At 35.4% G+C, this 21320-nt stretch overlaps 1 protein-coding gene across 1 annotated transcript in view; it reads right to left on the reverse strand.

Moving 5' to 3' along the window:
• Window positions 1-21314, reverse strand: part of LOC112475948 (calcium-transporting ATPase type 2C member 1-like) — a 35302-nt gene extending 13988 nt beyond the window's left edge. Inside the window, exons 1-2 of the mRNA XM_025043603.1 lie at window positions 21260-21314; window positions 139-249 (exon numbers count right to left, since the gene is read on the reverse strand). Of these exons, the coding sequence (XP_024899371.1) occupies window positions 139-207 (69 nt within the window). The 5' untranslated portion in view covers window positions 208-249; window positions 21260-21314. The remainder of the gene's footprint in view (window positions 1-138; window positions 250-21259) is intronic.
• Window positions 21315-21320: the final 6 nt, after the last annotated feature.

A 21320-nucleotide genomic window follows, 5' to 3' on the forward strand; every position in this document is an offset into this window, starting at 1 on the left:
TGCTTAACTAGTGGTTACTGTATTGGACAGAACAGAATATCTCTGTCATCACAGAAATTCTTTTGGACAGCGCTTAGTCATACAGTCTAAGTAAACTCATTTTACTATCTAATTCTTTCCTCCCTATCAAGCACTTACTTGGAGAATGCTTGCAACCTCACTGACTGGTAATTCACTTGCTTTTTTTGATGTCAGTACAGGAATCATTGTCTCATTTTCACCATTAGGAATTTTTTGAAAACGTGCAACCTAGGAAATAAAAACAAAGGAAAAATATTTGAATATAGCAAACAATTCTAATGCAGTCTAGAATAAATGAAAATCTTAAAGTTCACAGAAACTTATTTTCTACAGTTAGAAAATAAATATTTTCAGTCTAATAATGAGTATCCAGTACTAATAAGATAATTTTATACTAACCATGTGCTGTTCTTTCCAGAAAGCACATTGCAAATATTAGGCTACCAGTGCCAGCTAGAACACAAAACAATTTTCACATTAAATTTAAAAGATGCTATTTCTACAGCAATGTAACGAGTAAAAAGTAAAACAGATGTCCTGTCTAGCAGATCCTGATGATTACATGTAGTCATAATCCTCTAAACTCATGTTTAACACAAAGCACAAGGAATAGCTAAGCTTTCCCCATTTTAATTACTTCTGCTGGTCAGCTCATTTCTTAACTATCCAAAAAGAACACCTAGCTACTATACCGAAGCACCCATGACAGCAATTCAGACTTAAAAACCTATTCTCAAACTGGAGTTACAACAAAAAAACAAGAGACCAGACAAGCAGAGTAAGTCACAGAGATGATGGTAACCATGGTACCTACTTGATGCAGCTTCATAAGCAAGTATCTACAGAAAAGTGTTTAACACACTTCTAGAAATCTGCAATCTGGACTTATCTTAGGTCCTAAGGTGAGATTCTTTATAGACAAAGTTTTGAGTAAGTAGGGAAAAAGGAAACAAAAAGCTTCCCACTGAAACTTCAAAGAAGAAAATATTTCAGTTGCCACACATCCACTAATTAAAATAATACTGAAACTGAAATAATCATCTTACTGCCAAGACACAAGACTTTAAGCTTTAAGGTAAAACATTTTCAACCTTGGATAATCAACGTTTTTAGGATAAAATATTTCCCTAAAAATTTTTTGAGGCAACTTCTTTAAGACAACAAATGAGATCGAAGAAAAATAATTTAAGTTTCTATTATTATTAAAGTATCAGTATAGAGGCCTATATCCATAAAAATATCTTTATACTTACTCTAAAACATGGTAAATAGTTGTGAGGGGGAAAAAAAACAGTATTTCCTCAATGTGACCGAGTCCTGGAACAATCAAATACTATGTGTTTTTCATCTCATTTATTAAAAAGTCATTGTTGACTGTTTAAGTGCCTTAAAGAAAAGAGATGTATTTTTCCACTTTTAATGAGAAGATATTAATGAGTAAAAATTCTGAGGAAACTGGAGACAAACTACCTTTCTTTCATGCAAAATGAAGTCTTGGAATTATTTTATAGCCTAACATTTTTACATAATTAAGAAATTTTAAATGTTAGAGAAAAAATGGAAATTTCATGGAAATTGTATACCCATTTGAGAGCCACTGAATTCCCTTATTTCAAATTTATAAAACAAAGTAGAACAGAGGAAAGTCTTCATTGAACCATCTCTAAATTAAACACTGGAGAAAATTCTCCTAGAAATGACTTTTGACTCTTAAAGCAATGAGACCTAACCAGTCTGACAATATTTTATCCTGTGAGATCCTAAAACAAAATTAAGTAGGATCAAACATGTTTTTGTTGCCTGCACTGACAATGAGATTAAGAAAACCTTTTATATCTAAGATTCCTGTACTTGTTTCTTCATGTATAAAATGTAGATAAATAGTGCCTAAAGTTATGTGAGAATTACATCCATTAATATAGCATTTGGCCCACGAGTAGTAAGTACTCAAATAGTTATTTTCTCCCAAAACTATTTAATATTTATATGTCCATATTCAATAGTACAATAAGCTCAATATAGAACTGAATTACTAATCAAGGTTAGAAAAGCTAGATTTGCAATAAATTTTCTAAGGTATACTTTTCTTATCATTAATATATTGGAAATTGCCACCTCTAACACCCAAAATGCAGTACAAGAGCCTTATTTATAAAATCTTTGTAAAGTAATCCTTTAGTAGCTAGTAAATAGGGTCTATGTTGGAACACATCTTATATATAAAATCCTTCAAGGAGGATCCTATGGGCTCAAAAGAGAAGGAATTTCTCCCACAATGGAGGGAGGCTACATACAGCACAGTAAATTCTTGACCAAAAGCAGTGATGTCAACTATAATTATGCTTGCTATATTCTATATTAACTTAAAATTATGGAAATTATTAATTTTAATCCTATTTTCTTTTAAAGCAAGTGTCATAGAGATTTACTAGCTCAAATGGATCATTAGTTATATGGCTTATAAGAGTATTTTAATTTGTTCATTCAGTCTTTCAACAAACACTGCATTTATTGAGAATATGACTGTGCTAGGACCTTAAGATTTAACAATAAGCAAAAATACCCTGGAGTAGGGGGTTGGGGAGAGACAGATTATCAAAGATAGTGCAAATAAATGGAAAACTACAAATGATCACTACTATGAAGGAGAAGTCCATGAACATGAGAACTTACAATGAGTAAAGTTCTGATGAGGAAGTGATGCTTATACAAGTCAAAGACAAGAAACTGCCTAAAGGAAGGAATGGAAGAACAGAAGGAACTGAATGTGCAAAGTTCTCAAGGAAGGGGGGGCACATGGAGAGAATGAAGTTCTAAACAAAGGCCAGCATTTATTCACTTATTCATTCAACCCTTCGACACATAATCAATGTTTACTATGTGCCAGACACTGTTCTTGGTACTAGGAACACAGAAGTGACCAGAGAGGCAAGAAATTTAGCCTCATAGAGCCACACACCAATAGGAAACAAAAGACTATAATAAAGTGGTATGCAATAAATGCTCTAGAAAACAATTAAGAAGAATAAGTAGGGGAGCAGTTTCTTCATTTTATATAGGGAGGTCAGGGAAGACCTCTCCATTAAGGTGAAATTTGGGCAAAGAGACCTGAAAGAAGCAAAGGAACTAGCTACTATTAGACATCTGGACAGAAAAGTCCAGGAGGTAGGTGAGTGTGCACATACACAGGAGAGATCCAAGCTGGATATATAAGAGTGAGTAGTCATAAGCATATAAATAGTACTAAATCTGAGAATAAACATACACCAGCACAAAAGAAAAGGAAGATGTCTGTGGGCTGTCCCTTGGGCATTCTCTCAACACAGAGAAATCAGAGATGAGCAGTAGCTAAAAGAGATCAAGAACAAGCAACCAGTGAGGTAAAGGAAAACCAAAAGAGAAGCTGAGTGAAGCAAGTATTTCGAGGAGGGTGTATATGGCTGAGCCAAATGTTACTGAAAAGTTAAGAATGAGGACTGACAACTGACCACTGGACTTGGCGACACGGAGATAAATGAAGAGAGCAATTTCAATGGAGTGGTGGGGACCAAAAATCACATAAAAGTGGCTTCAAAGACAACAGCAAAAGAGAAGTTAGAGACAAAAAGCACAGATAATTCTTTCCAATTCTGCTGTAAGCAGGAATAGGGAAATGGGATTACAGCCAAGATGAAAAGTAGAGGTGAGTCAAGTTGTTTTGGTTTTTTTTTAAGAGCAAAGAAAAACAACATGTTTACATATTGATTAAAATGATCTGTAGAGGAAAAACTGATAATGCAGAAGAGAAAAAGGACAACTGATAAAGCAATGTTCTTGACTAAATGAGAGGGAATGGAATCTGGAGAATTTATAGAAGGGCTGGCCTTAAATAAGGAAATGGAAAATCCATCCATAGTTACGGGTGGGAAGATAGAGTAATATAGTTAAGATGTAGGCATGTTAGTAGCTGTGGTAGAGAGAGCATATGAAAATATTTTTTGAGAAGTACCTAGATTAAAGAAATGAAGAGGACATAAAAAGCAAAAATAGCCTAAAGTAATAGGTAGTGATCTTACAGGGCCCTATGGGTCATATTATCTTGTCTAGATCCGGAGTGGGGGGCCGGGTGAGCAGAAAGGCTTTGAACTATGGTCTTAAGAAAAAGGCAGGGGCCCAAGTTGGAAATGGTAAGAGTGGTGAGAATATACCAGTTTGGACACTATTATATAAGTCTAAATGAAAGATAATGTATTTTGGACAAGGATGGTGGGGTGCAGGAATAGTAGAGGTAAAAATGACAACATAATGATGAATTAGATACATATATCAAGAATTACACTAGATTTCTAGCTTGTCTTACATGCTAAATAGTAATGCTATTCACCATGGTAAAGAATACTTGAAGACTCTCTTCAATTCAACAAATGGTGCTGGGACAACTGGGTACCACACATAAAAAAATACAGTTGGATCCCTCCCTCACACTATATATAAAAATTAACTCAAAACGGATCAAAGACCTAAATTTAAGAGCTTAAACTATAAAACTCTTAGAAGAAAACATGGGCTTAAATCTTGACCACAATTTCCTAGAAATGACACTAAAAACACAAGAAACAAAAGAAAAAAAAGATTGAACATTATCAAAATTTAGAACTTTTGATACGAAGGACACCAGGAAATTGAAAAAGACAACCCACAGAATGGCAGAAAACATCTGCAAGTCATTTCTTGATAAGGGAATTGTCCTATAAACTTAGAATTCAATAATAAAAGGACAAATAACTCAATTAAAAAATGAGTAAAATTTCTCAATATATATTCCTACGAAGAAGATATATATATGACTAATAAGCACATGAGAAGATCCTCAACATCATTAGCCACAAGGAAAACACATATCAAAACCACAATGAGATAGCACTTCACATCTAGTAGGATGGCTAAAATTAAAAAGACTGTCACACGTGTTGAAGAGAATGCAAAGAAACCAGAAAATTCATACACTGCTGGTGGAATTGTCAAAAACTGCAGCCACTATGGGAAAATTTTGCAGCTAGTATATGTTATTATTATGCTATTATGCAAACATTTAATTTTTTCTAGTTAAATAAGAGTGTTTTCAGCTGAAAAATAACCTGAATGATTTAGTAATGCTTTGATTTTGAGAGTTGAAGGTAACCATCTTAATCATCTGAAAATAAACCATCTTAAGGTATGCTGTCTTTCTCATGTTATTATAGTTAGAAGTCTACTGTCTGTGATCCCAGGTTTCAAATACTACTTACTTATTTCCTACTTGGACTTAAAAATACTCTGGGTTTAACCATACCTTAATTTCCTATTAGTTTCTTTAAATTTATTTCAAATAATGACATTTATTAGCTCTACACACTTTGAATTTATACAACCAATTAGCATTTACTAAATAACAGACCATACACACAACCACATACTCCATAGTCTAGACCCTGGAGAGATGAATAATTCAGTTTGGAGAGCCAAGTCATACCAAAATACAAACATATAAGAGCTGCCATAAGGTAAATTACCACAAAAGCAGGTAAGTTAAGTCTGAAAATTCAGAGGAGGGAAAGACTGTTACAGCCTTCAGTATTCTTGGAAAACTTCTCTGAGCTAAGACATGAAGAATGGCTAAGATATGCCAACTGTTCCAAATCGAGATGAACACTAGTAAAACCCAAGACAATGGAAATCTAATTTGCATGTGACTAGGCCACTCTGGCTAGAATGAAATAACTAGTTCATTATGCATCTCTACCTCTACTAAAAAAACCAGATCTACCTGGACAATAAGACAAGCTGAGAGTTTTTAATTGGGTGCATTTAAAAACTACAGAAACTTTCTTATCTTTAGGCCGTATGAATAATTCAGTTAAATATGGTTCCTACATGCATCAGGCCTCATTGCATACTGAAGCTACTGAACCCTAAATTTGCATTTTACCAAGATTCGTATGTGATTCACTGTTATTTTTGTGTCTAAGCACTATTACACATCAGTTTCTAATTCTGATACAAATCACAATTACATGGGACTTGCTGTGAACTGAATTGTCTCTCCCTCCCCAAATTCATATGCTGAAGTCCTAAACCCCAATGTAATGGTATTTAGACATGAGGCCTTTGAAGGTAATTAGGTCACGAAGGTGGAAACCTCATGATGGGATTGGTGCCCTTATAAGAGACAACAGAGAGACCCTGTACTCTCTCTTCATCGTGTAAGAATACAGCAAAAAAAAAAATCGCCATCTGCAAGACAGGAAGAGGGCCCTCACCAGGAATCAAACTAGAAAAGTCCCTTGATCTTAGACTCCCCAGGCCTCCATAACTGTGAGAAATAAATGTCTGTTGTTTAAGCCACCCAGTCTATAATAATCTGTTATAGCAACCAGAACAGATTAAGACAAGGGTCTTTTTTGTTTTAGTCCAAGTGTCCAGGCACCATCCTTAGAGAATGTGAATCATTAGATCTGGTGTAGAACAAAACATTTATTTTTAAAAGCTCCCCAGGGAAAGTCTAATATGCAGCTAAAGTTGACAATCGCTGACCTAGAGAATGGGGCTGAAAGGCATGGTTAGATTAAATGCAAATATTAGAGTATTTTACTTTTAAAAGGTAAATACCTTCTAAAATGAGCCACCACCATAGGTTTAGAAACTATTCCTGGAGAAAAATTAGTTTTACAAATTCCATCACTTCATTCAGCCATGGACAGAAGTCAGAATTTAAAAAGCAAGTCTACAAAGGTAGCCCATATTATCCACCAGAAGTCAAACTATGGGGAAAAAATGAAAATACTTCATCTCTGCATAGTTCAGGAATATTAAATAAGGGTTATTAAAAGTTTTCAGGCAAACTCTTATCAATTAAAGTTTTCCAAGTTTCTCTAGCAAGTAATCAGAAAGACATCTAATATCTCAAAAAAATCAAGTATGCTAGATATTAAACTTGAATGAACCAGCCACCTCTCCACAGTTGTTTAACAGCCACAGCATATGAAAGCAAGGTTATCCTGAAACTCTAAAAGTCAAACCATACAATGTCATTATATAAATGTGAAGAAGGCAGAAGAAAACAATAACAGTGACATAGTAGTTCCAACAAGACAATACTGAAGAGAGCAGTTCCAAGTAGAGAACTGCATGCAGGTTCATAAAGATTTACAGAAATCAGGTAAACCCACTAAATTTAAGAAACAACTGCTTGTTGCTTAAAGCTGTAAGTGAATAACACTAAGTAATTACATCTAGCTATGGCTGTAATTACTGACATAGAGAAGTTTACATGCATAAGACACACTCCAGATAAAAGGTACAATTTACACTCTTGGCACCTATCTGCAAGCCATATTTGAAGAAAAGACCATGACACTATCATTAGAAGAATTAGCAAATTTTGGTCCCAAAGATGATCAAATGACTCCAAGTTTCTTTAACTGATCTTTTGAGAACAAGGGAACCAGTATTTTTCTCTAAGGCTGTATAAGTCCACTAACATCCACACACCATGTTCAACTGGGTGGGAAAATTGTATAGTGCAGCAGGTATCATGCCAAATATTCTCTTCAGAGGTAGGAAGACAGGAGAATGTCCCAGGCCTAACTCCAACTTCAAATACAACAACTTTGATTTTATGTATTTCATGTTTTGGCTTAAGGGGCAAAAGAAAAAAAAAGCTAAAATTCAAACAAAGAATTTTACAGCTTTAAGAAGGGGAGCAAGGAAAGAGAATTTAAATGTTCCAGTACAGTCATTCTCAAACTTACCAGTAAGCATCAAGATCGCCTAGAGCAGGGGTCCCCAACCCCTGGGCCACGGACCAGTATCAGTCTGTGGCCTGTTAGAAACTGGGCCACACAGCAAGAGGTAAGCAGTGGTCCAGTGAGCGAAACTTCATCTGTATTTGCAGCTGCTCCCCAGCACTGGCATCTCTGCCCCAGCCCCACCTCAGATTATCAAGCATTAGATTCTCATAAGGAGCCCTGGTCCCTGGTGCCAAAAAGGTCGGGGACCACTGACCTAGAGGATTTGTTAAAACTGGTTACTGGACTCTGACCTCAAAGTTTCTATATCAACAGGTCTGGGGTAGGTTCTAAAAAGTGCATTTCTACAAGTTCTCAGGGAATATTGATGCTGCTGGTCCAGGACCACACTTTGAGAACCACTGCTCTAGTCAAGTTCTAGATCTCAATTCTATGTCTTTCTGTCTGTGTAACCCAGAACAAATTACAACTTCTCTGTCTTTTTCTTCAGTGGAAAACTGGGATAATACCTATTTCAACTTCAACAAGAACTAAAAGAAACACCATTTATAAAAATGGTTGGGTTGCTCGTGGTTGGGTACTTAAATACTGGTTCCCTTCCCCAAACGTAACGCTAATGGTATAACATTTATACATTTGCCTCACCCCTACTCTACATTATCACAAAGGTATGACCTTGTTTTTGTCATCTTGGTACCATCTGCAAAGTTCTTAATAACATCCAGCATTGAAAGTCCTATTATAAAAAAGTGGGATTTTCTGTCTTACTAGACCATTACATAGCAACAGAATACTGTTATCCTGAGACATACTTATGCCTTTTAAATGCTCTTTTACTTAAAATACAAAAAGATGACAGAACTAATGAGAAAAAAATTTAACCATTTATGAATTGGTCTATAATCTACAAGGACGAGGCAAGTCCATGTATTTCACCTTTGAAAGTGCTGAGATTAAGGTTTCCAATTGCCAGACACGATATTTTACTAGCAAATGTAGCAGCCATGCAAGCAGGAAAAGTCAATCTGTCCCTGATAAAGCTCTCCAAGGATCAGACTGCTGGCACTGAGCAAAGCAGAAGCTGGCAAGTGTCTCAAAATGGGTGGGTCTCATCAGCTTAGGATCACTGTTCAGCCCTACCAAAGAAATGCTGACCTGGAAAGGAAAAGGCACTGTAAACACATTCTTCTGAAATACTGCATTACCCAAGGATTAGACTTAACAAATCAAGCAAGTTCCTCATTCCTCAGCATCTATTTGCATAACAAGCAATTTACCACCATTTCATCAGTAACTCACATGTATATTTTTAATTCCTTGCTTCAACCTCTAATCCTTTTATTAAGGTATAATCATAGATACCTCAAAATAATACCATTGAACCCAAAGTGGCCAAAACTAATTTGGCATGAATCAGTAATTTGAATGAATTTTTAGTTGTAAAATATATAGCTTTAGCCTTAAACTATAAAGGGCAAAAATGTCTAGCTACGAAACTTTCACAGGGCACTTTCATTTTAAAAAATGAATTATTTGTCTTTAAAGGATCTGCAAGAAATACGATATTTTTGTAATTTTGAAGCTTTGTGTTAAAAAAGTCTAAATTTTTAAAAACGTCCTGATTTAGCATACTTGTAGTTTATAAAGGTTATTACAGTAGATAGTCGAAAAAGGTATAATAGGAAAAGGACTGGTGGTGGTAAGAGAAAGAGGAGATTTATATTTTTCACCTGCTAAATGACAGTACTGATGCTGAGTGCTTTATTTCTCTTGCCTCATTCAGTCCTCGGAAAACTCTCTGAAAGGGGTATTATTATTCTCCAATTTTACAGATGAGGAAATTAAAGGATGAAGAAGTAATTTGCCCAAGGTAAAAAGAAACCAACCAAATAAGTAAGTAGTACAGCAAGGAACTGAATCAATGTCTAAACAAAATAATCAACTTGACAAAAATAAAATCTCTTATTCCTAAAGAGTAGTATAATTTTTTTAAATTACCTTGCCATTTTAAATAATTTTTTAAAAAATAAAAACCTGCTCATTATTTTCAAAGAGCTGATGAGTAAGGTGTTTCTTTTTGGGGTGGTGGATATGTTCTGGAATTAGATCGATGCACATAACCTTGTGAATATACTAAAAACCACTGAACTGTACACTTTAAAATGGCAAATTTTATAGCATGTAAATTACATTTTGAAAAAACAGTAAAGAATAAGATCTGCAAAATATCATTCATAATTTACCCCAGCAGTAAGAGAATTAGTATTCAGTCTGTAGGTAACTTTGGGTCTAAAATTATACATCCAGAATAAAGAAGATTTAGTTATTTCAAGCCCATACAGTTATGGGACCAAAGATGGAATATATTCCCAAGTGCAGAAAATGTAGAAATGAGAGCTGTAACTAAGGAACCAGGCAAGCAAGCCCAATGGAATGATCACCAGAGCACAGCTTCTTTCAAACAAACTGCTAACAGCCAAAGCAATAATAGCTGTACCTAACTTGAAGCAAATCCAGTCCTTTTAAGAACAGATCTTCATTACAGATATATGGAGGAGGGACAGAGTAACCATTTACTTCAAAAAGATTTTAAGACATTAAAATCAATTAGGATGTGGGAAGAATCTAAAAAACAGAATACAGTTAATGAAACTAATTGTATTACAAATGAGTAACACAACCATATGGAAGTAGATAGGGAATAAAAGAATTAACCTAAGTAACTTTGGAAAATAAATTTTGACTGTGTACTGTAAAGCTACAGACAAATATTGCACTATAGTTTTAAGATGTGTTTCTCACAGGGGAACACAGGTTAGCAATTCTGAAACTACTGTGTGTGTGCACTAAGACTGAACAAATAAGTAAATACTTTGTGGATGAGAACCAAGTTTCTCACCTTTGGAAGAGGAAGTAATAAGGAAAGGAAAAAGAATAGGGGCTGGGGGAAAAAAGCCAGAATGAACCCTGGGATTGGAACTGGTAGTATCAGTATGATCTCATGGTTTTTGATAGATGATAGATAGACAGGGAAATTAAAACCTATGTGTATGTATATTACTATACATATATTTGCTAGCTGTATCTATCAAGATAACTAGAAACAATGACACCCCAATAGTATTGGGCACACCTAGCATGCAGATCTTGGTTTCTAGATACTGTTCTCCAAAAAAATGAACCAGCCTCCTTTGCAGAAATGGTTGATTCTGTGCCTGGTGCAAAAGGAAAACTATGAGATACAGCTGGAACATCTGTGGTACCAGAAAGTAAATTAGTACTCGCGAAATCATGGGGACATTGTAGAAATGGCACAAGAACAAATTTCAAAGTGCTCTCAATGACCAAAGCTGGAACAATTTGAGGAAATATTAGATTTTTAACCCACACAGTAAATTCATAAATAATTGGACAATTAATGAACAGAGGAAAGGGGGCAGTTTTTCCTTAAGAGCAGAATTCCAATTAATATAGAAGGAATGAGAGAAATAAAACCATCACTAAGCAAACACAGTAGTAAGTACTGCCAGTAAGAATCACTGATAGATGAAAAATTGGCCTGTGCTGAGAATGAAAATGTTTTCATTTTCAAAGTACCTCCCCCCAGAGGAAGGTATTAATTCAAAGGAATTATTACATGACAAAAGAAAATTTACATTTATTATTAATTACAAAGGAAAAAAACAGTAAGTTTACAATGGAAAAACTGAAAGACATCATTTTATTCAGTAATCAGTTAACAAAATCAATCATAAGACACACTAATCATGAGTACATAAATATCAAGCAAATCTAATTGAGGGACACTCTAAAAAAGTAACTGAGCAGTACTCTTCAGAAGTTTCAAGATCGTAAAAGATTAAAAAAAATGAAGAACTTAACAGATGGGAAAAGACTAAGAAGATATGATATCTAAATGGAAGGTGTAATGTTGAATTGGATCCTGGACCAGAACAGGACGTTTATAAATTTGAATTTCTTGGTTTTGATCATTATTTATGATCAAATTAGGGGAAATGATAAAGGGTATATGGGAATTCTTTATACTTATTTTGAACCTTGATGTAAGTCTAAAATTATTTCAATTAAAAAGTTTAAAAGATTTTAGAAAAACCACTGAAAGTAAAGCAAATCGTTAATTCAAAGGAAGTTAAAAAACAAACACTTTAACAACTGTTAAACAACATTTTAACAACAGTTAAACAATTACAGCAGAAAAGATTTTGACTTTTTTTTTTTGATCATGTTAAAAGGTAGGCATAATACTTCATTTATTGATATATCAATTTGCATAAATTATTTCAAGTCCTGACAGAAATTTGGTACAAAGATGGGGAGATTATGATCTACATATTTTTAAAAATATGCTATTTTTACAGCCTTCAGCTAGCAACAATTATTTTATTAGAAATATCAAAGTAAAAGAAAATTACTTCAAAGACTGTGATCCTCCTTTGTTAATGGTATCAATTTCCTTGAAATCTATGGACTAGCCAGTAATTCAACTGTAGAAACAAATGGTACATTTCTTCATTGCTTCTCTTAGTTATTCCCTATGCCGATAGTATTCATTTCATACAGCAGTTAACTGGTGTGCTTAATTTTACTGACTATGGCAAACCAAAACCTTATGAAATCAAAGACACAACTGTGGCATCCTTCACACTCTGTACTTAACTGACCTAAAAGGGTATAGAGAGGTACAAAGAGAGCCATGAAAACCCTTTAAAGTAATTTGTGGTCAGACAGATATAATTTAATATCAAAAGCTACCAACTTTGAATCCTACAGGTTTAAGATGAATGATAACTTCTTTGCTACCACAAAATGTACTCTATTATTAATATAAAGAAGAAGCATAAGAACTACACAAATTGACTAAATGTTAAACCAGGCTGTATTCAGAACCTGCTACATGCTGCTAGACTCAAAACCTGGTTGATCAGCCTAAAGGCCAGACCACAAGGAGCCTATAAAACAAAGGAAGATTCCTATTATCCATATCATGAAAGGAAAACAGGAAAACAAAGACTTTAAGTTGTACACTGTGCAAGTTAAAAGATAAACCCAACCATTCATTCAATTCTTTACTCCCTATAATCAGTAATTTTTCATAGAGACTAAGAAACAGATATAAAACCCAATTCCTCAAACAGTCTCATTCTTTTACTCTGAGAGGAGTAAATAATGCTCTATGGAGCATTACTCCTTCTCTAATAAACTTTCCTTTGTCTTTAACTCTGTATACTCTTGAATTCTTTCCCGCACAGAGTCAAGGACCCCCCTCTCTCAGCAGGAGTAGGGGCTTGTGTTCCCACTGGGGGAAATTCACCCCATCTTGTATCATTATCACTTATACATTCCTATTTTACGTGGTTTTCCTCAAAAGTTATTTCATTTTTCTATTTTGATTAATGTTTCAATCTTAGTTTACATGTAATCAGGAAGGATGATACTTCTAAATTCCACCTATTAGTAAAAGAAACATTAGTAAAGGTCCAATAAATAATTCACTAAACTCAAGCACCTTTACCTACTAAGCATATATTATAGATGGAGAAATTAAAGTACAGGGAGACTGAATGAGGGTTTTTTTTTCCTATAAGGAAAGAGAAGCAAAGGACTCCTTAAAAATAGAAATGTCACACAACTATGAACATGTAAGTAGACATTAAACACAGTTAGGCTATGATTAAAATGCATTTTCAAAGGAATGATCCCTTGTGTTAAAATTGAAAACAGAAGTGTCTTGTCACTAACATGAGTGAAAGAGCTGGTGTTAATGTCCACATTACACTTTACAAAACAAGTAAGAAGGTACTAGACATGAAAAAGAAAGCCACTTAATGAAACCCCTAATAAATCAATCTGAGGAAGAGTGCTGACATCAGAAGAGTCTACTTGAAATTTTGTAAATGGATAAAAAGAAAAAGGTCATTACATACACAGGAGGCCTGGCATATTCAAAGAGAAATAACTCAGAACATTTCAGGTCTTTAATTTCAAAGCACAGTAAAACTGCTTTCAAAAAGTTCTGAGAGCAAGTAAAACTCTAATCCAGATTTCAACATTTTTGCCCTACTGCTGGTTACAAATCATGAAATACTCAAAACCCAAACAAAAGCAGAGTCAACACAATTTGACCAAACCATTAGACAAGCGTTAAGATTACAAAAGCTACTACAGGCTCCTGGGCATCCCACATCTCAGAAAAATAAGTAAAGCCTCGAAATTAGAAGTTAAGAGACCAATGACAAAAATATTTCCCCTAAATCTATTCATCAACCAAGGAAAGGGAAATCAGCATTTCCTGAGCAGCTCTTTCATGCCAGCTCTATTATCTTACTCTATTGAACCTATCAAATCAGACGTAGTTTTACAAGTGAGGAAAACAAGGCTTGGAGGAATTAACTTCCTTTCCTCGGCTAGAACAATTTTTCTCAATCTCTGGCACCATAGACATTTGGGGCCAGAAAATTCTTTCGGGTTTTGTGTTTTTTGTTTGTTTGTTTGTTTTGTTGGGGGAGGGAAGCCAGGACACTGTCTTGTGTATTGTAGGATATTCACCAGCATCCCTGGGCTCTACCCACTGAATACCAGTAGAATCTACCCCCAGGTGTGACAAACCAAAACATCTTTAGACATTACCCAATGTCCCCTGGAGGGCAAAACTGCCCCCAGTTGAGAACCAGAGTTAAAGTGAAGCCACCATTTTAATTCAATGGACAACAGCTACATGCCAGGCTCTGTTCAAGTTGAATCAACAAAAAATGAGAATCTTTGCCCTCAAGAGCTCACTCTGAACACTGGTTTTACATACAGCTCAAATGGTGTTCAATTTTTAAACAAACCTCTCTCCATACACAGACTGAAGACACGCATACCATGACTGACAGTCTGACCTTCAACATACTCTCCTTAGCCAGCCCCCACATCAGCTAACTCCTCTAACCAGTCAGTGGCACCTCCACTCACCCACTTATGCTGGCTTAACAGCCTGTAGTCACTTCTGACCCAACCTTTCCCTTCGTTCTCTGTATCTAGTTAATTGCCCAAATTCTGCTGGCTTTTCCTAGGAGTAAAATGCCTATCAATCATCCCTACTCTCCATTCCCTACATTCTAATACAGATACAAAGCCCAATTCCCCTCCTTTTTTCTACTAACAGAAGAAATCAGAAGGAACTAATCTCTCTTGGTCCCTAAAATGAATTTAGGGTACACATCATAACTGAACTACCAACTTCTACAGATGCGGGGGCTATCTAGAGTCAGTAAAGACCACATCCTCTTTTTCTGGAATGGGAAGGAAACTGGAATTTCTCATCTCAGACATTTTCACAACCAGATGTCAAATCTCAGTAAATAACAGCCCCAATAAGCATTAAGAAAAGGCCATAGCAGAGATTAGTTTGCATGCCATTAAAAAGTGGCTTGCATGCTATTTCTGGCACTCCTTCCTTGAACTGCTTTTGTCTGTTTCAAAGGAATACAGAAATGACACTCAATAGAGAAGTGAAGATTCTCAATGAAAGTTTGAACCAACAAGCACTTCCGACCCTCCCAATGTATAAACAAAGATGAAGGTAGATAAAGCAAACATTCCACTAGGGAAACTCTAAAACAAGATGGTCAAATAAAATCTAGTGAAATAACTGTATACAAAGGCACAAATATCAAATTTTCATAACATATATGAAAATACAGCAAAGGCTAATTTGTTAATACTGAAAATGAAAAGATGATTTAAGATGAAAGGCAATCCAGTATGTGTTAAAGTTGATCTCTCCCTTAGGCAGAGAATAGAACTCTCCTGTATTAATGGTTCTTAGTAAATGCTTTATTCTTTTTGACTTTAAGATACCACAATCAAGATAACTTTAAATCCAGTATTTGAAATTCACAATCTAATCAACAGTTTTAATTTATACTTCACAGTTTTAAAAAACAATGCTCAAGAAAAGTATGATGGGTGACATCCTAAATATTTCTGCTTCAGTTGTTATTTCTGAGTTTTCCTGTAAAGGGCTAATTTTCAAACAAAAGAAAAGAGTGGCAAATATATTCAGTTTCAGGGTCCTACTGTTATTCCACCTATACCACGTTATTTTTAAGTAAATAAATAAATGAAAATAATTTCTATAAGGATGCTTCAACGTCCCAGAGTTTTCTGAAAAAATAAAGACTATGTCATGCTAAATTGCAGTATTTCCTCTTGGGAGACACAGTTTAGGTCAGCAGTTTTAGGCAATGATCAAAAGCCAAGCCAAAAGGCCTTACTTAAGCAAAGAATTATAATTCACACATTCCAATTCACGCATTCCAATTCACACACTCTCTAATATCTGGTATGTTATTAAATAATTCCTTTATATTACATAATTCCAATTCATGCATGCTCTAATACCTGAAGCAGAAAGAAAAAGCAGAGACTGAACCTGATGCTGACATACAGCCATCTTAAGGTGATGCTTTTGATCCCTTCTATTACTATCCTTCTCTGCCTATAATCTACCAAAGTCTTGTAACAGTTCATTCAAACCTTTTCCAAATGTATCAAATAAGCTTAGCCTAACTAATCTAATTCAACACACTTTGAGTAATTATAATTCTAGGATGTATACCTTTGTCAATAGTTAATGTAAAGCCTTGAAGATGGAAAAATATAAACAAATGTACATAAATACCAGCCATATAAAATCTAGAGGAAATGTATCAGTTTAGCCTGACATATTTTTTCCAAATCATTTCTTATATGAAATGACAGTATTAACCTAACCTCACTCAACCAGTTTTTGTTTTACTGCCTTTTACCAACACTTGTCCATATGAAAATGGTAAAAAAAAAAAAAACCGATCTTGTCACAAATGATGCCTGAAATCTTTATAAAAAGAATTTATCTTTTAACAAATAAATATATAGGACCCTTTGAACTGATCCTTAAGAGAGAACCTTGAGATGTTACATGTAACAACAGTGTAACTTAAAATTCATCCCAGTGAACTTTACAAACTACACTGCTCCTAGCTTTCAACCTTATGAAACAATATGATTAACAAAGATCTCCAAAGAAAATCAGCCTTAAGCCCCAGAAGGTGTGTTTCCTAGGAGACTATTTTGATTGATAACCACTTTAGTTAACAGAGTTGAACTCTGCTGACATTAAGTGAATGATAAAAAAATTAAGACAAATCAAATATTTAGGATTCAACTGTCAGAAGGCTACTGATAAAATAATCTCTACAGCATCCTTCCTTCCTCTGGGTTAAATTACTGCCATTTATACCATGCTGTCACATACATAATCTCTTTTAGTTTCAACTCTTTCCTAGAAATATTATTATTTTACTGACAAAACTGCAAACAAATTACATTTTCCACACCTAAAAATGTAAAATATTTTTATAACCTGGCTTCCTAAAGGAATACAATTAAGGTGGTTTCTTATCCCTTTTTCCTTATAGTCCCTCCAACTATTCTAACACAATCTTTCTCAAGACAATCCTAGATGATTAATAATTTAAACTCCAATAAGGAAGTACTTTTAAAAAAAAGTAAGGTATAATTAAATACACCATCATTTTCAAATGCAATCCAAAGAGATTAGGGAAATACATCCTAGACCTATTAGCCCTGCCTATAACCTTAAATTAAGCACATCTTGAAATCTTAAAGAGCATTATATTCTTATTCATTAGTCAAAGAAACATTTAAGGCTACTATTAGAGTTTCATGTGCATTAACTTTATATTGTTTTTTTCTATGAGAAAGGCCAAATTTATTCCAAAAAAAAAAAAAAATACTGGGAAGGAGAAACTATCTGAAAACTTCCCAGCTAGAAATAGCTTTTCTAATAAGCTATCCGTTTAAACACATATAAGGTTTTTTTTTTTTTTTAATCAGAAAAAGAGCCTTTACTTATGTATCTCGGATTCCTAAGTGGTATCTGTTTAGATTTGTTATAAACAAGCAAAAAGAAGTTTCACAGGATGTGGATAAAATCCTAATCCACAAATGGATGACTAGGACCAGTCTCAGAAATTCCAGGAAATTAACGCTTCAAATACTTCAAGTGACTGGCAGGAAGTGTTCATGAAACATCCTGGAGGCTAAGGCTAAAAACTGATCAATCTTTGCTCTCAGAAGAATTCAAGTGTGCCACGGGAGAAATCGGTCCTCAAGAATTAAAACTGAAGTGCCAAAGAAATTACCACAGTTGCTGAAAAAAAAAAACCAACATGTCATTCCCTTCAACAACAATGGCACACTACCTAAGAACCTTCATGCTAACACTCCTGGTAGCCACTATCAATTCTACCCCGTACATACCTAGAGATGTGACTTATCTACTACAGACCTACTGGAGGATTCTGTTTCGGGAGAATAGCAACAATCGCTCATTCATGTATACTGTGTCAACCATCCTTTTGGGCATTTCGAATACCAGGCTTCATTTATTCTTCATATCAACCCTCCGAGAGGGTATTAATCCCTGATGAGAAAATGTAGAAGCTAAAAAAGCTTAGAAACGTACCAAGTAGTAACCAGATTTTTAGGGAGGAAAAAATTACCTATCAGGATTCAAATGCAAGCCTGTTTCTTTCTACATTGGCCCCTGGCTTCTTGGTAGGGCCCCAACTTTCTCTATAGACCTAAAGCCATACACTATAGAAATTCTATACTAATCTCTAACTAATAATGACAACTTCATACAGAGTGTTTTGGCCACTCCTGTTCCCCTTTCAGCATTCAACTGTCATAACAGCAACATTAATGCTAGGTGGTATTAGTATGCAAGCACTAAACTAAGCTATTTATAGTTAACATTTATTGAGTACTTCCTATATGCCAGATACTATTCTAAATTCTTACAACCTCAGAAGGTAGGTTCTATCAATATTCTTATTTTATGAAAAAAAATGAAGCACAAAAAGATTTAATAATCTGCACAAGGCCAAATTATGTTAAGTAGAGATCCAGTACTCAAATCGGGCTACCTGGCTCCACAAATCATGTTCTTAAATTCTAGACTTGCTCTCTCAAGAAAATTTATAAAGGGCTTCTCACGTAACCCTCTTAACTATGTAAGCTAAGTATTATCAATACCAATTTATAGATGAGGAAACAGGTTCAGAAATGTGAAGTAATTTGCTTAAACTCACACAAGTTTTAGTAGTTAAGGAATGATTTGAATCCATTTTTGTTTCATACCCCTAAGATGCTAATACATCATGTCAAAAGAGAATACCAAATATTAAAAAAGTGATAACAACACATGTATATTTCAAAATGGTCAATTGCCTTGAAAATTTCTAGGCTATATATAAATTCTTTAAAATGTTTGTGAAAAAAGAAAAAAATGTTATGGTAATAAGAAACGGACACAAATGTCCTCCTGAGTATTATGAGGCAGAAAACCCCCACAAGTTTTTAAGAAGTGTATATTTTACTATGAGGCCAAATCATTCTTGTTTGAGGCCCAGTCAGCCACAAGGATGCACCATGCTCTCATCTCACAACCACTCCCTCCCACCTCAACAGACAATGAGAGTCAGCTTATTAGTCATGCTCCTTTTCCTAAGAGATCAAGAAACAAAAGCAACATCTAAGAATCCACTTACTTTAGGCTACTCTCTTAAATCTGTAACATTCTGAAAACAGAAACTCGAGTTTTAGATGTTATTTAAGATGCGACTACAGAGAAATAGGTATATTAATGAATGCATTTAATATTCTTTGTTTTTTGTGCAGAAAAGATCTGCCTTTCTTAAATATATAAACTAAAAAAAAAAAAAAGATGGAAAAGCCTCAGAATAGTGATTTTCCATTCCACCAGGCAAAAATATAACTGCTTTCAAATGCCGTTTCTAAAGACTCAATTAGACATTAGAACTCCTCTGCAGTTATACACTTTAGTATTTCAGAAAATGTCTTCCACCAATTACCCACCCAAAGTAGAAATGAGCAATATAATCGTGCCTCTCATCATATTTCTCCATTATCCCATGGGTCTCAGCAGAAAAGATTACTGCATATAAGAAACATCTATTGTAAAATCACTAGTCCTACTTAGGACAATCAAGCTTACATTTTCAACAACGGAAAATCAAATTAGAAAGCAGCTCCTTTGTACCAGACACCGTACTGATTTTAAAAACCAAAAGATACAAGAGGACAAATCGTAATTTGTAAGTATCTTTTATAGCATCTTGCAGCCCTGAAGGGGGGAAAAAAAAAGGAAGAAAAAAATAACACACAAGTCACAAGTCAGTCCAAAGAATAACTATGGTTGTTTCTGAAGGGAAAAAAATTATTTATTCAGAGTTGTTCAACGCTTTTTTAAAATAATCAGTGCTGTGTACAAAAAGCATTAAATATTTATATGAGGCCAAAGGAATCAAGTAACACTGAATGAAAATCTAATGTGTCCAAAGTGTACATTGGACAAACAGGTTCCACTGTCAACCTCCTAAACGATGTTTTAAAGTGGACAGGAACCTTAAGAAAGGAAATCACCTCATAATATTTCGTTAATTCAGAATTGTTATGTGAACCGAAAAACAGTTTTTCCCAAACCTGCATTTAATAAAAAATCACTTTCTTGTAAATGAATCCAGCCACCTATCAAGCACTGATATGCAGATATAGAGAAATACAGTCCCTCTTCTTCCCTCCCCATTTCCACTTTCTCTCGAGTGATTAAATTCAAAAAGCGATTTAAACAAACATAAATGCTATCTGAAATAAAAACTTCACTTCCATTTCCCAAGCTAAACATGTGTCAGGAAAGCAGAATCAAGCTCAGTCACCCCATAGAACCTTAATTTCCAAAATGTCCTATGTTACCAAAATAAAAGCTGTATGTCCTAAGAAAGCAATTCTTTGGACACTTCACAATTAAAAGATAATAATAAAATCAAAGGGGTGTGGGGGAAGGTAAAAAAAAAAAAGCAAACCACCACACCCTCAACTCCGCGTTGTAACCCGTCTGCCAGGGGCCTTTACCTTCATTTTCCATTGAAACTGCACTTGGTTGGTGGCTACAAAGTCTTTAGTGTCAGCCACGGCCACACTGGGAATATAGAGGAGAGGAGGAAGACAAGGAGAGAAGCCCCCGGAATCCCAGGCTGTCACCCCCGCTCCCGGCCACACGTCCCACGGCTGCTCCCACCACCCCTAGCAGCAGCATCTGCAAGAGAAACGAGGAGAAGCGGCGCTGACGAGACAGGGGGCGAGAAGGGAGAACCCCCGCCCCGCCAACACCTCGGGAGCCCCGGAATCCCGCGCCTGCCCCCTCGGCCAGAAGCAAAGCCCCCAGCTTAAGCTGGCGGGGCGGCGCCCGAGAGACTCCACCCCAATCAGGGTATCCCCAGACGCCCCCTCCCTTGGGACCTGGAAGTTTCTGGAAATGGGTAATACTGGTACCCTCTCACAGCCCCAGACCCTCTACCTCCACGGGGCGGGAGACTCACCCGCGGGGTTCGCGGGAGCGCCCCGCGCGCCTGGGACAAGGAGCCGCTCCCAGCGTGAGGA

This window comes from Pteropus alecto, unplaced genomic scaffold (assembly GCF_000325575.1).
Source record: "Pteropus alecto unplaced genomic scaffold, ASM32557v1 scaffold92, whole genome shotgun sequence".
Classification (NCBI taxonomy): domain Eukaryota; kingdom Metazoa; phylum Chordata; class Mammalia; order Chiroptera; family Pteropodidae; genus Pteropus; species Pteropus alecto.